The following is a 16,392-nucleotide window of genomic DNA, read 5'->3' on the forward strand; positions in this document are numbered from 1 at the left end:
CTCTATCAGCATAAGTGCACTACAAGGCTGTGTGCTCAGCCTCCCTTGCTGCTTGCTTTACCCTTACGACTGAAGCCAAGCACAGCTCCAATGCCCCGTTTAACTTTGTTGATAACACCACTGTCGTAGGACTAAACAGCAGATGGCAGGGAGACTGGAAATCTGGCTGAGTGGCGCCACAATAACCCCTCATTCAATGTCAGCAAGACCAAGGAGCTGATTATTAACTTCAGGAGGAGGAAACTGGAGATCCATGAGCCAATCCTCATCAGAAGATCAGAGGTGGCGAGGGTCAGCAACTTTAAATTCCTCTGTGTTTTTATTTTGGCCTTTCCTGGGCCCAGAACGCAAGTGTGATTAAGATGAAAGCGTGGTAGCACCTCTACTACCTTAGAAGATTCTTCATTTCAACAAAAACTTTGCAGACTTCTATATAAGCGTGGTGGAGAGTATATTGCAGCTAGGTATGTAAACACCAATGTCCTTAAATAGAAAATTCTACAAAAAGGACTAGAATATAAAAGCAAGGATGTAATGTTGAGACTTTAAAAAGCACTGGTGAGGCCTCACTTGGGAGTACTGTGAGCAATTTTGGGCCCCTTATCTTAGAAAGGATGTGCTGAAACTGGAGAGGGTTCACAGTAGGTTCACGAAAATGATTCCAGGATTGAACAACTTGTCATATGAAGAGCGTTTGATGGCTCTGGGCCTGTATTCACTAGATTTCAGAAGAATGAGGGGTGAAGGAATGGAGGCCATGTCTTTACGTTTATTTAAGACAGAGGTTGGCAGATTCTCGGCTGGTCAGAACATGAAGGGATACGGGGAAATGGCAGGAGATTGGGGCCGAGAGGAAAATTGGATCAGCCATGATGAAATGGCAGAGTCAAAGAACCAAAAAGCCTAACTCTGCTCCTATATCGTATGTTTTATGGTCTAAAAGGTAGTGGATACAGCCCACACAAAATGCTGGAGAAACTCAGCAGGCCAGACAGCATCTATGGAAAAGAGAAAATAGTCAATGTTTGGGGACGAGACCCTTCATCGGGTACGCCACCCAGGAGAGAGGGAGCATTGCTAAAAGTTCAAGAAACTGATGTTCATGCCATCAGGCTGTAGGCTACCCAGAACCTCTGGTAATGTTTCCACCCCCTTCATCATTCCCATTTCCCTCTCTCACTTTTTCACCTCCCTCTGGTGCTCCTCCCCCTTTCCTTTCTTCCATGTCCTCTCCCATCAGATTCCCCCTTCTCCAGCCCTGTATCTCTTTCACCAATCAACTTCCCAGCTCTTTACTTCACCCCTCCTGGTTGCATCCTTGTGGTTCTTCCTCCCTTCCCTCCACCTTCTAACTCTGACTCCTCATCTTTTTTTTCCTCAGCCCAAAACGTTGACTGTACTCTTTTCCATAGATGCTGCCTGGCATGCTGAGTTCCTCCAGAACTGTATGTGTGTGCTTGGATTTCCAGTATCTGCAGATTCTCTCTTGTTAATGCAAATATCTAATCAGCCAATCATGTGACAGCAACTCAATGCATAAAAGCACGCAGACATGGTCAAGAGGTTCAATTGTTGTTCAGACCAAACATCAGAATGGAGAAGAAATGTGATCTAAGTGGCTTTGAATATGGAATAATTGTTGGTGCCAGATAGGGTGATTTGAGTATCTCAGAATCTGCTGATCCTCTGGGATTTTCACATGCAACAGTCTCAAGTTTACAAAGAATATTGGGAAGATCAAAAAACATCCAGTGAGCGGCAGTTCTGTGAGTGAAAACGCCTAGTTAATGAGAGAGGTCAGAGGAGAATGGCCAGACTGATTCAAGCTGACAGGAAGGTGACAGAAACTCAGATAACCACTCATTACGATGGTGTGCAGAAGAGCATCTCTGAATGTACAATATGTTGAACCTTGAAGTGGATGGGTTGCACAGCAGAAGGCGATGAACGTACACTCGGCGGCCACTTTATTAGGTACAGAGTAATAAAGTGGGCACTAAGTGTAGAAACAGGCTTACAAGCACACTGGACCGCGGCAATAAGATTCTATCCACTGAGGAAATGCTGCTTTCTCCACATCGAAGGGGGAAACACTGACAAAGGAGCGTTATTTCTGCACCTGAAGATCAAAAACACGAAGATATTCCAATGTATTTTGCCACGGTCTTTCAGCTCATGAGCAGGAGAGAGTGGGTGGTAACTGAGCCGTCTGTCTCCTTCGCTGCTGCAGTTACAGAGGTAGCAGAAAATAAAAGATTCTTTTCCTCCACACCACCTCGTCAGTTGAGCTACACATTCTTCACATAAACGACACCATACAAAGTGAACAAAAATGGCATATTTGAAATAATGGCTGGTATTGTGCGTGGCTTTGAGAGCTTCGGTATTGAAATTATGCTTTCAATCACTCCGACATTCCCACCCACCACTTCGCAAGCATATTATTTCCCTGTCGGTCTGCCATCTCACAACAGCAAGCCACCAGAACAGATTATTGCATAATATTCACATAAACCAGAAAATACCACAACCAGGAAAATTACAATTGCTCATCCAACAATTTAAACACGCAATCACCAGGTTTAGATCTAAAAATATCCCCTAACCTGTGCTCACACAGCCACAAAACCCCGCCCTGTCAACATTCCAGATTAATTAGCCTTTTGTTCATTAAAAAAACATTTGAAGAATCCAGCAGTGACAATTCCAACCCAATGATCTCATCCAATGAACAAATCTGCTACACAAGTTTTGGGCCATAAATAACCACCAGAAAAATAGGACCATTGTTGCTGACAAACATCTCAGCAATGATAGAAATATTCCAAAACATAAAACCACCAACTATATCAATATTCACACTTGGAGTAGTGTTCAATTATGGTCAAGTCATTATAGGAAAGATGTGGAAACTTTAGAGGGGGTACAGAGGAAATTTACCAGGATGCCGCCTGGATTAGAGAGCATGTCTTATGAAGGTACATTGAGTGAGCTAAGGCTTTTCTCCTTGGAGCAAAGGAGGGCGAAAGGTGACTTGTTGGAGGTGTACAAAATAATAAGAGGCATTTTGAGGCACAGATCAAGTGGACAGCCAGGGTGGAAATGGCTAATATGAGGGGAGATAATCTAAGGTGATTGGAGAAAAGTATGGGGCAGGGGCAGGAATGCCAGAGGTAAGGATTTTACAGAGCAGTGGGTGTATGGAATGTGCTGCCAGCGATGATGGCAGAGACAGATACAGTACAGACATTAAACTCTTAGATAGGTAAGGCTTTGTGTGAGGGAAAGGTTAGTCTGAGTTTAGAGTAGATTAAAAAGTCAGCACAGTGATGTGGGCTGAAGGGACTGTACTCTACTGTGCGGTAATGTTCTATGTTCAATATTCTGAAACGCTCAGTCCTACAGGGAGCTTAGATGTGCTCACCACAGAGGATACAGACAAAGCTATCTGCTGATCTCAATATTCATTTAAAGAGATAAGTTGGAATGACCAGTCTCCCGTGTAATTATGTTTGTTCATTATCACAAAACCCCAAGGAAAAATCCAGAGCTACATTGAGTTCAACACTCCTGTGACAATGCTGGTGCCAATCTGAACTGGTCTCCACAGTTCCTTTGGATTCATTAGCTGCGTGGGGAGGAGAAGCCTGCTACACGGGCAACAGCTTGTTCTCCATATCGTACTGCCTTGGCTTGGGTATCACATGGACAGCTGGGACGCAGCATCCGTGGCTGACCCTGATGGAAGGCCTCATTAGCACAGCTCTCCCAACAGTTCTGTGAATCCGCTAATTGATCAGTGATCACTCCTTCCTTTAATCATTCATCTTCAATCTATATCCCTTTTCACCTCTCCCCAATATCCATGAGCGAACACAGCATTCCAGCCAGGTTCCAGCTGAAGCTCATCTTCCTTTAGTTTAAAAAAAATCCCCAATCCACTGGGATAGAAGTGGAAATTCCATCTGTTATTCCACCGGATAACCAGTTTGTAGAAACACCTTAAACACGCAAATCGTTTTGCCTTTGCACAACTGCAGAATTTTCTAAGTTGTCTTTCCTAGATCCAGATTAGTGAGCTTAGTTATTCAGAGGGTCAGTGAGGAACAGAGCTTTCCAGCTCTTTGAGCTACACCACCAGAAACCCAGCTATTTAACCCAAGCCTAGTCACAGGATGACTTATGATTAACCTACTAACTGTGGGAGGAAACCAGAGCACCAGGAGGAAACCCAGACACTCCTTGGGAAGCAAGGACAAACATCTTACTGAGAGCGCTGGGACTGAACTCTGAACTCCGACACCCTGAGCTGTAATAGCGTCACACTAACCGCTACGCCACTGCGGCAGTCACGCTAACCGCTACGCCACTGCGGCAGTCACGCTAACAGCTACGCCACTGTAGCGTACTTTCAGATAAAGCAGGATGCAATGAAATTCCCTGCTGATATGAATCACGCGGAGTAAACAGTGTGCACATGCTAAAGGTTTGAAATGGGAAATTAAGAGATTTGCTTTATTTGTCACACATACCTGAAAACATATAGTGAATTCACCACGTGCTGGGGGCAACCCGCAAGTGTCGCTACCCTTCTGGCGTCCACAACCTACTAACCCTAGCCCGCATGTCCTTGGAAGGTGGAAGGAAACCGGAGCACCCTGAGGAAACCCACGCCGTCATGGGGAGAACGTTATAGGCTACGGCGGGAATTGAACCCTGATTGTCGATCGCTGCTGCTAAAAAGCGATGTGCTGAACTCTACATTACCGTGCCACCCCAGTACGGTGCAAGGTGGACACCCCGGTATATGACTTACAGCCATTCATTTCACCTGTCAATGACTCTGTAGTTTCCATACTCATCTCCACAGAAAGATAACCTGAGCTGATCCCTGCCCCGATGTGCTCCTTAACCTTCAGTGCACTTTACCCCATCTGCAAACTTCACTTGATTCACCTGCAACCTCTCCAGGGATGAAAAGTTAAGACAACAGAAACTGACTCCAATTCCTACTACCCCATCTTTCCAACTCCTGCCGCCTGGGCAATCAGCAAACCATTATTCTCCAATTCTAAGAACTTTCACTTTTGCTACAGACCTATTTGTGAAACCTCATCAAATGTCTTCTGGCAGCTGATGTGACCTACATCTGGGCAATGTTGACTAACATCATCTTTCCACTACATCCGCTTTTTATTTTGCATTGAAGAGCAACTTCTTGCTACATCAATCACATGAATGGTTTAAATTGGAACAAAGAACAGAATGAAAGGATTTGTGTTTCTGAAGTTGAAGCAAGTAAGGAATAAAGGAACAGTGAGAGTTGCTGTCCAGCACTGTCAACAGTACATTTAAAATTAAGAGGCAGACAGAGGTCAGACTTTTTCTGCCTCACAGTGAGGGAACGTCCCTGTGATTACCAGAAACAAGACAAGTCACATCACACAACGTAAACCATCCCATTATTTTCAAAAGGCAGGAAAAGTAATGGCCACGGACCGAAGCTGAGCACACAAATTAAAAACATCATTAACAGCTGCCAATAGCGCCTGTCACAAAAAGAGTTACTTTAGTTTCTACAAAAGAATGCTAATGAAACCAAAAGGTTTCATCCTTTGACATTAGACCAAGGGATGAATTTTTGCAATTCCACTATGGACGGACCGAAGCCCGACTCTGAATGGAGAAGGACTGGGCACAGGGCTAGCAACCCCATCCCGTAAAAACCCGACGGGGCTAGCAACCCCACCCCGTAAAAACCCGACGGGGCTAGCAACCCCACCCCGTAAAAACCCGACGGGGCTAGCAACCCCATCCCGTAAAAACCCGACGGGGCTAGCAACCCCATCCCGTAAAAACCCGACGGGGCTAGCAACCCCACCCCGTAAAAACCCGACGGGGCTAGCAACCCCACCCCGTAAAAACCCGACGGGGCTAGCAACCCCACCCCGTAAAAACCCGACGGGGCTAGCAACCCCATCCTGTAAAAACCCGACGGGGCTAGCAACCCCATCCCGTAAAAACCCGACGGGGCTAGCAACCCTATCCTGTAAAAACCCAGAGCTACAGAAACAGCTACAGAAGCTCCAAGGAGCTCATCCCTAGGAGAGGAAGGATCTTCACGTAGAAGACACATAGAAGGGCTACAGCTGGATTTGAAAGACTGGCTCAGGGCAGAGGATTCTGGTGAGCTGCTGCTGGCAGCCTATGCCCCAGTAGGGGTGATGGGGTTAAGTCAGAGTTCTCTCCAGTATGACAGGTGAACTGGGTGCAAACCTCCACTAATTGTGAGCTTTCATGTAACCTCAGTAAAATTTTGCAACAAAAACATTCCTTGAAATAGTTACAAACAGTAACCAATTATTTAATGGATATGCTAAACATGGGAAATATCACCAAAGACGTCCGAATAATAAATTGTGCTCTATGATTAATTTTAAACAATTAAGTTAACCTTAAAATTTTACTTGTTAATCATTTGTAACATTGGCGTTCTTCGGTTCTTTCACACTAAATTAAAAAATAATTGCCTAGAAGTTTAAAAATGCATAACATTATTCTTCACCATTATGCAACTGAACTTTATGCAGCAATAGAAAATGCCAACATCCAATTCCAGGCTGTTTTACATTATGTGGAAATTCATCTGCATACTGTAATTGATTTACTTATTTATTATTATTATTATTATTTTCTTCTATACTATGTATTGCATTGAACTGCTGCTGCTAAGTTTACAAATTTCACAACACATGCCGGTGATAACAAACCTGGTTCTGATTTGGTGACTTGGGAGTTATTACAGTATGGAAACAAGCCCTTTGACTCATCTGCTCCATGCCAACCATATTGTGCAACCAAATTGGGCTCATTTGCCAGTGTTTGACCAGTATGCCAAAAGCCTCCTTCACCACCCTCTCTATCTGTGCCACTTTCTGGGAACCATGTACCTGTACTCCCAGGTCCCTTTGCTCCACAAGACTCCACAGACCCTACCGATCTATGTAAAATTTCTACCTCAATTGGACTTTCCAAAATGCAACACCTCTCACTTATCTCTCAAACTCCATTTGCCAGTCTTCAGCCACTTACCTAGCTAATCAATACTGCTCTGTCAGTTTTGATCACCTTCTGCACTCCCCACTATACCGCCAATTGCAGTATCAGCTGCAAGCTTACTAACCATGACCTGTACATTCTTAACAAAGTTATCGAATTAGATGACATTGAGAGCGCAGGAACGTTCCAAGCACCAGTAGCAACTTTGCACAGCGTCAAAAGTCAAAGTAAATTTATTATCAAAGTACATATATGTCACCATATACAATCCTGAGATTCATTTCCTTGTGGGCATTCACAGGAAAATGAAAAACATACAATAGAATTTGTGAAAAACTATGCATAAAGTCTGACAAGCAACCAATGTGCAAAAGAAGACAAACTGTTCAAAATATGTACAGCTGTTCCCCTTCTCCTTACAAAGGTAGAGCGCTCCTACGAAACCTTTCTTAAGCCGAAATGGCATAAAGTGAATAACCCATTTATATGGGTATTTATAAGAACCTATTTATCATTTTCCCATTTATATGGGAAAAATTTTCTCAAAAGCAAAAATCCTCTTTGTAATGCAAAAGCAGGTTACTATTGTAGGTCTTCTGTAAAAGCGAAGTGGCGTAAAGCAAACATTCGTAAAGCGGGGACGCCTATATAATACTGAGAACATGAGCTGTAGTCTTTGAAGTGAGTCCAGAGGTTGTGACATCAGTTTAGCATTGTGGCTGGTGAAGTTATCCACATTGGTTCAGGAATCTGCTGGTTGAGGGGTAATTGTTCCTGAACCTGGTGATGTGGGTCCTGAGGCTCCTGCACCTTCTGCCTGATGGTAGTAGTGAGAAGAGAGCGTGGCCTGGTTGCTGGAGGTCCTTGATGATGGATGCTGTTTTCTTCGCTCTGTGCAGATGTTCTCAATGGTGGGGAGGGCTTTTGACACACTTCGAAGTAACACTTTGTATGTGATGCACTTGGGGAAAACTTCAGAAGGAACTCCAGCAGAAACATGATGTAGCGATTAATTCAGACCGACAGTGTGTTTGTTTAGTCTTGTAAATGCAGGCAGTAGTCACAATGATGTACAATTCACTGGTACAGGAGATAAGTAACACTGTATGTGCTTACACCTTCGATATGGTTGGGTTCATTTTGGGGTAGCTGGTGGACAGACCAAGCCCTGTATATAATCTTGCCACATGGGAGTTGTAAGTCCAAACCAACACAAGGAACAGAAACCATAAGTGGGCAAATTGCAGCAGGTTACCACACAAAACTGATCTTAGAATGTAAAAACTTCTCCAATTCCCTACACTTTCAACTGACTGTCAGATATTAACTGTCCTTCTTAAAAATATGAGAAAACAGTAATTAGTTTATTTCATTATTTAGAGATACTTCTGAACCTTTGAGACGCACTGCCCAGCAACCCACAGATTTAACCCTAGCCTAATCACGGTACAATTTACAATGTCTAATTAACTTTGGGATGCGGTCGGGAACCAGAGGACCCGGGGGAAAGCCACGTGCACGCGGGAAGGAACTGCAGGTCAGTGGGACTAGGCAGAAAAATGGCTCGGCACAGCCAAGAAGGGCCAGAAGGCCTGTTTCTGTGCTGTAATGTTCTATGGTTCTATACAAACTTGTACTGGAATTGAATGCCAATGCTACGAACCACAATAGCATCACACTAACGACTACACTGCCATACAAGTGGGCGGAACTCAGCAGCATCATTAACTACGCTACGTATGGTGTTATACTCAAAAGGTGAGCAGGGAGCTGCTGATTCTGTTGTACTGGTTAAAAATTGGCTTCACTTATTACACGTACATCAAAGCATACAGTGATATGTGTCATTTGCATCAACGACCAACACAGTCAGAGGACGCGTTGGGGGCAGACCGCACATGTCACCACACTTCTGCACAACTCACTAACCCCAAACTATTTGAAACGTGGGAGAAAACTGGAGCACCCTGCGAAAACCCGTGCAGTCACAGGGGGAAAATGTGCAAACTCCTTACAGCAGTAGTGGGAATTGAACTGCAGTCACTCACGTTGTAACCACCATGCAATGGTGCCATCCACATACTTGCTGCTGCTCCTCAGTTTCCCTTCCCCCTTTTTGTTTTCCAGAACAGGCCGATACCCTGGACAGCCCTGCCCCTCCATTACTCCAACTTGGTGACTGCCCACTCTAAAGGGAGTGTGAGCGCTGAGAAGCTGCACAATGGACCAAGGTGATCACTATCAATCCAAGAAGATCCTGAAACAGAGACAATAACTGCTTCTTTCTCCATAGATCCGAGATCAAGATTCAAGATTATTTAATGTCATTCATTTACACCTCCCTGGAAGGAGGGATGTCCACATAACCACAAGGGATCCTGCAGATGTTGGAAATCCAGAGCAACAAACACAAAAGACTGGAGGAACTCGGCAGGTGCATCTGCATCAACGGAGAGGGAAAAACAGTTAATAATTCAGGCTGAGACCCTGATTCTAGCAAAGCTCTTTAAGGGTCTCAGCCCAAGATGTCATTTGTTTATTCCCGCCATTGATGCTGACTGACCTGCTGAGTTTCTCCAGTATTTGGTGTGCATTGATCTGATTCAAGGCCGTTCAATGTCATTTCCAGGACACAAGTGTAAAGAAGGATGAAATAATTGTTTCTCCAGATCCGATGCAGCAAAAAGGACAGTAAGATAAAGAACACAATAATAATAATAAAACACAATAAAGATAAATACCTAAGAGAGCTTATATTCTTAGATTGATTGTATGTCCACAAAGTAACACTAGGCCCAGGAGTATCTGTACGTAAGGTGACTGACTAATGATGCTAATTACAATCAGGTTTATTATCTGTTTATATCATGTTGTAAGTATTTCTTTGTGATGTCAGTACACGAAAAAGATGCAAAATTATGAAAAATTACAAAATAAATAATGCAAAAGAAACTGACTGGCTGAGTACTTCCTGTGTTATAGCCCAACTATTTCCTGCTTTTAACTGCAAGATGCTTCCTTATATTTTTTTCCCCACTAACCAAGGACATGCAGGTGCATGTTACAGCCTCAAGTCTGCAAGTTAAACCCAGGCACTGGGTATTTCAGAAAGCAGAGTTCACTCCCAGCCTCTCTGTGTCTTTATTCACAAGGTTACTGGAGGAACTCATCAGTTTGCTCTTCTTGGATAATAACAATGCACGCTCTTTGTGATGAGAGGGTTTACGTTTCACTTGGCTGAGATATCACAATAACAGTACAGACGCAATGGCAGCAAACTGATAGTGTGGGTACCATCAACGATCTACTTTATTCAAATTCAGGATCATATGTTATGAGATTTGTTGTTTTGTGACAGCAGTACTGTACCATACATAATAAAAACAGTGAATTACAGTGTATATATACTGCAGTTCACTGCTAGATATATTTATAAAGTTAAATTAAGTAAGAAGTGCAAATAAAGTAGTAAGGTAGTGTTCATGGGCTCATTGGCTGTGCAGAAATCTGATGGCAGGGGGGAAGAAGCTGTTCCTGAATCATTGAGTGTGTGCGTTCAGGCTTCTGTACCTCCTCCCTAATGGCAGCAATCAGAAGAGGGCATGTCCTGGGTGATGGGTGTCGTTAATGATGGGTGCTGCCTCTCTGAGGCATCGCTCCTTGAAGGTGTCCTTGATGATAGGGAAGCTAGTGTCCATGATGGAGTTGATTGAGTTTACAACTTTATGCAGCTTTTTTCAATCCTGAGCAGTAGCCCTCCCCCCTCCCCCCCCCATACTAGACGGTGGTGCAGTCAGTTAAAACTCTCTCCAGGGTAGAACTGTATAAATGTGCGAGTGTCTTTAGTGACCTACCAAATTTCCTCAAACTCATAATAAAATGGTGACTTTACCGATATGCTGGGCCCAGGATAGATCCTCAGCGACGATGACACCTAGGAACTTGAAACTGCTCACCTTTCCACTTCTGATCTCTCAATGAGGAGTGGTGCGTTCCCTCATCTTACCACTTCTGAAGTCCAGAATCAATTCTTTGGTCTTACTGACGTTGAATGCAAGGATGTTGTTGAGACACCACTCAACCAGCTGATATATCTCACTCCTGTACAGCACCTTGTCACCATTTGACATTCTGCCAGCAATATTATGTTGACAACAAATTTATAGATGGCGTTTCATCCGTGCCTAGCCACACAGTCATGGGTATAGAGAGTCGAGCAGTGGGCACGCTCACATTCATGAGGTGTGCCAGTGTTGATTGTCAGCAAGGTAAAGCTGTTATTTCCAATCCACACAAACTATGTTCTTCCTGGTGGGAAGTCAAGGATCCAGTTGTAGAAGGAGGTACAAAGGCCCAGGTTTTGGAGCTTTTTGATCAGAACTTCTATTCAAAGTACATATACATCACCATATACAACCCTGAGATTAATTTTCATATTCAAAGTGCATATACGTCACCATATAAAACCTGAGATTATTTTTCATATTCAAAGTACATATATGTCACCATATACAACCCTGAGATTAATTTTCAAATTCAAAGTACATATACATCACCATATAAAACCCCATGATTAATTTTCATATACAAAGTACATATACGTCACTATATACAACCCTGAGATCCATTTTCCTGTGGGCATACTCAGTAAATATAACATAGAACATTACAGAACAGTACAGCCCTTCGGCCCACAACGTTGTGTCACCCTTTTAACTTACACTAAGATCAAAACAATGACAGAATCAATGAAAGCCTGCATCCAACAGGCCAGACAAACAACTAACTGTACAAGACAACAAACTGTATAAATACAAAAGAAATGAATAATATTAAACGAGCAATAAATAGAGCACCTGGGATGAAGAGTCCTTGAAAGTGAGTTGACAGGTTGTGAGAACAGTTCAGTGGTGGGTGACTGAAGTTAACCCTTCTGGTTCAAGAGCCTGATGTAATAACTGCTCCTGAACTGAAACTTTTACAGATTTACATGGATTAGGAATTGGATGTGGTGCGTTGGTCAGGGTAAGAGGTTAAAGTTAGAATATGGAATAAAATGTGTATTAATACATAAATATCATGTATGTAAAAGATTATAGAAGGTGGTTTAAAGGACATCTTAAAGGGGCCGTGGCTCAAGAAGGAGGCATCCCTGACGAAGGGCCCTCACCGTTCGGGACATGCCCTCTTCTTATCACTAACTTCGGGGAAAGGACACAGGAGCCTGAAGACACACAGTCAATAATTAAGCAAGTGCTACTTCACCTTTGCCATCAAATTTCTGACTACCTCATTACTCTTTTCTGCACTCTTTAGTTTTGTCATTTACAGTAATTTCATGCTTTTTCACTGTACAGGTACAAAATAAACACATTTTACTCCACCTAAGTCAGTGATAATAAACCCATTTCTGAAGACTGGCAGCAAGGCAGGAACTTCTGCTGTGCGCTAGAAAATGCCCAGTAGATCTGACAAGTTTCCTAGGCGCCTTGTAAACCAAGTTTCCTGCACCTGTGTGAACACAGGACACCAAACCTCAGTTGTGTATAATGGCCTTGGCCTTCCTCCTCAGTTCACACACAGTGTGTTCCTGAGTCACAACAAAACCTAGGCCATAAGGCATGATGTAATTTGAAACTTCAACAAGGAAGTGACAATATCCCTGTCTGGCTTCAGTTTCGTGTTTTACCGGTGTCTGAGGACTCCCCTGGCCCTTACTTGCAAACAAGGGAGCAGCACATTAGCAATGACAATTCTCAAAACACATCCAACTGTATGTTCTATCCAAATCACTCCGTTCAGCCATAAACCGAGGCGCACACATGCTCTGCCTTCACACCCACAATAAACAAGTGCTTCACTGTGTAGGAGAGAGCCAGGCCCATATGTCGGTGTGGCACCGAACCCCAAACGCCAGGCATCCCGGCTTTAAGCCACGATCACCTCCTGAGGACGTGCGGATGGATGCTGGCGGAGGGGAGGGGAGGCAGATTCCCCACCGCAGGGCAGGCTCGGTCTGGGGCACAACCCACCGCTTCTCGTCCCATTGTTTACGCTCCAGATGCACCGCGCTCTCCATCACTGCGAGCGGACCTGCTGCTGCCACCCACCCACACAACCTCCGCGAACCGAGGGCGTCTCGGCAGCCCCGCCGGACCTCGGAGACCGAGAGCGCCGCGGGCTGCAACATCAAAAAACCCACACGGAAGGACACTCACCTTGCATCGGTTCGTCCAGCCAGCCGGTGGAGGAAAGCGGCTGACCTTCGGTGCTGTTAGAGTTGGCGGCGGTGGGCAGCAGCTGACCAGTGGTGCTGGTAGAGGTGGGCAATAGCTGACCAGTGGTGCTGGTAGAGGTGGGCAATAACTGACCAGTGGTGCTGGTAGAGGTGGGCAATAACTGACCAGTGGTGCTGGTAGTGGGCAACTGCTGGCCAGAGGAGGGCAACAGCTGGCCAGTGGTGCTGGTAGAGGTGGGCAACTGCTGGCCAGTGGTGCTGGTAGAGGTGGGCAGCAACTGGCCAGCGGTGCCCGGCGTGCTGTAGGCGCTTCCCGAGCCCTCGGTCCCATTCCAGCCCACCGTACCGGCGGTGTGCACCGGCCACGCCAGGCACAGGACGACGAGAGCGAGCCCGGGCGCCGGCGGCCGCATGCTGCCCGGTTGTAGCCCCGCCGTCCACTGCTGCCCGCAGTCGGCTCCTTGCAGCCGCATCCCAGTCTGAGTGACAGCTCGTCCCGGGAGCCCGGCGGGAGGAGGGGGAGGGGAAAACGGGGGGACGGCCCCCAAACTGACAGACGGGCGGCTCGTCCAACCGCAGCACGGCCAATTGCGCCTTCATCCAATCGACATGGGGAGCTGCGCGGCCGCACCAATCAGAACGCGGCGTACAGCTAGCAGGATTGCTCACCCTCACCCAGCCACCCCGCCCCGGCAAGCTAAGTAGAGGCGTGCACTGTCTGGGTATCTGAAGACGGAGGGTCGATGTAACACAGTGTGGAAGTGAAACTCAACGTGCAAATGCTGGAAATCTGACATAAAATCAGAAAATGCAAAAAGCCCTCAACGTATCAGACAGCAGGCGTGAAAAGAGACAGTAATTCACCTTTCAGGTTGATGTTCTGTGTTTCCCTCCATCTCTGCTGTCTGACCTGCCGGACAGTTGTACCACTGCCTGAGAAAGCCAGAATTTCTGCCGAGGGGACTGTTCAGCAAGTGATGCACGTTTGCCCCCATCTATCTGCATGCACATAGATTTATCTGTAAATTTTACTGAGACCTACAGTGTGGAACAGGCCCTTTGAGGCACACTGCCCAGCAACCATCCAATTAAACAAAGGACAATTTACAATTTCCTATTAACTTACAAACCAAGAACATCTTTGGAATGTGAAGGAAACCGGCGTACACACAGGAGGAATGTACTAACTTTCTGAAAAGACGATGCAGGAGTTGAATTCCAAACTCCAACGCTCTAAAGGCTCATTGCTGCTGCCTCCGCGATGTCCATATTGTTCCATCACCTGAAATTCGGGTGCCTACCTAGGTGTCTCTAAACGCCTCAATCTCATTTACTTCCACCATTTCTTTTCGCAGAACATTGAAGTCACTCACAACTCTCTGAATAAAACAGTTGCCCCACATATCTACCTTCGATTTACGCTCTCTCAGTTGAAATGCATGACCTTTGGTAACTCCATGATGAAGGCATCAAAGCATGTGCCCTCTAATCCAGGCAACAAAGAATGGCCCCTCCAATCTGGGCAACATAGAGTGTGGCCCTCTAATCTAGGCATATAGACTGTGGCCCTCTAATCCAGGCAACATAGAGTGTCCCCTCTAATCCAGGCAACATAGACTGTGGCCCTCCAATATGAGCAACATAGACTGTGCCCTCCAATCTGGGCAACAAAGAGTGTGCCCTATAATCCGGGCAACGTAGACTGTACCCTCCAATATTCGCAACATCGACTGTTCCCACCAATCCAGGCAACATAGACTGTGCCCTCCAATATGAGCAACATAGACTGCGCCCTCCAATCCAGGCAACATAGACTGTGCCCTCCAAGATGGGCAACATAGAGTGTGCCCTCCAATATGGGCAACATAGAGTGTGCCCTCCAATCCAGGAAACATAGACTGTGCCCTCCAATATGGGCAACATAGAGGGTGCCCTCCAATCCAGGAAACATAGACTGTGCCCTCCAATATGGGCAACATAGAGTGTGCCCTCCAATCTGGGCAACATAGATTGTGCCCACAAATCCGGGCAACATCGAATGTGCCCTCCAATCTGGGCAACATAGACTGTGCCCTCCAATCCGGGCAACATCGAATGTGCCCTCCAATCCAGGCAATATCAAATGTGCCCTCCAATCCAGGCAACATAGACTGTGCCCTCCAATATGGGCAACATAGAGTGTGCCCTCTAATCTGGGCAACATTGACTGTGCCTCCTAATCCAGGCAAAATAGACTGTGGCCCTCCAATATGAGCAACATAGAATGTGCCCTCCAATCCGGGCAACATTGAATGTGCCCTCCAATCTGGGCAACAAAGAGTGTGCCCTCTAATCCGGGCAACGTAGACAGTGCCCTCCAATATTAGCAACATCGAATGTTCCCTCCAATCCAGGCAACGTAGACTGTGCCCTCCAATAAGGGCAACATAGAGTGTGCCCTCCAATCTGGGCAACAAGGAGATTGCCCTCTAATCCGGGCAACGTAGACTGTGCCCTCCAATCCAGGCAGCATAGACTGTGCCCTCCAATCCAGGCAATAACGAATGAGCCCTCCAATCCAGGCAACATAGTCTGTGCCCTCCAATATGGGCAACAAAGAGTGTGCCCTCTAATCCGGGCATCGTACACTGTGCCCTCCAATATTAGCAACATAGACTGTGCCCTCCAATAAGGGTAACATAGAGTGTGCGCTCCAATCTGGGCAACATAGAGAGTGCCCTCTAATCCAGGCAACGTAGACTGTGCCCTCCAATCCAGGCAATATCGAATGTGCCCTCCAATCCAGGCAACATAGACTGTGCCCTCCAATATGGGCAACACAGAGTGTGCCCTCCAATCTGGGCAACATAGAGTATGCCCTCCAATCCAGGCAACATAGACTGCGCCCTCCAATAAGGGCAACATAGAGTGTGCCCTCCAATCTGGGCAACAAGGAGTGTGCCCTCTAATCCGGGCAACGTAGACTGTGCCCTCCAATCCAGGCAGCATAGACTGTGCCCTCCAATCCAGGCAATAACGAATGTGCCCACCAATCCAGGCAACATAGTCTGTGCCCTCCAATATGGGCAACATAGAGTGTGCCCTCCAATCTGGGC

At 45.8% G+C, this 16,392-nt stretch overlaps 1 protein-coding gene across 1 annotated transcript in view; it reads right to left on the bottom strand.

Moving 5' to 3' along the window:
* The window catches only part of LOC140731133 (multiple epidermal growth factor-like domains protein 9), a 204,577-nt gene extending 190,781 nt beyond the window's left edge, over nucleotides 1–13,796 (bottom strand). The window contains exon 1 of the mRNA XM_073052455.1: nucleotides 13,278–13,796. Within this exon, the coding sequence (XP_072908556.1) occupies nucleotides 13,278–13,770 (493 nt within the window). The 5' untranslated portion in view covers nucleotides 13,771–13,796. The remainder of the gene's footprint in view (nucleotides 1–13,277) is intronic.
* Between the last annotated feature and the right edge of the window lie 2,596 nt (nucleotides 13,797–16,392).

This window comes from Hemitrygon akajei, chromosome 7, assembly GCF_048418815.1.
Source record: "Hemitrygon akajei chromosome 7, sHemAka1.3, whole genome shotgun sequence".
NCBI lineage: Eukaryota > Metazoa > Chordata > Chondrichthyes > Myliobatiformes > Dasyatidae > Hemitrygon > Hemitrygon akajei.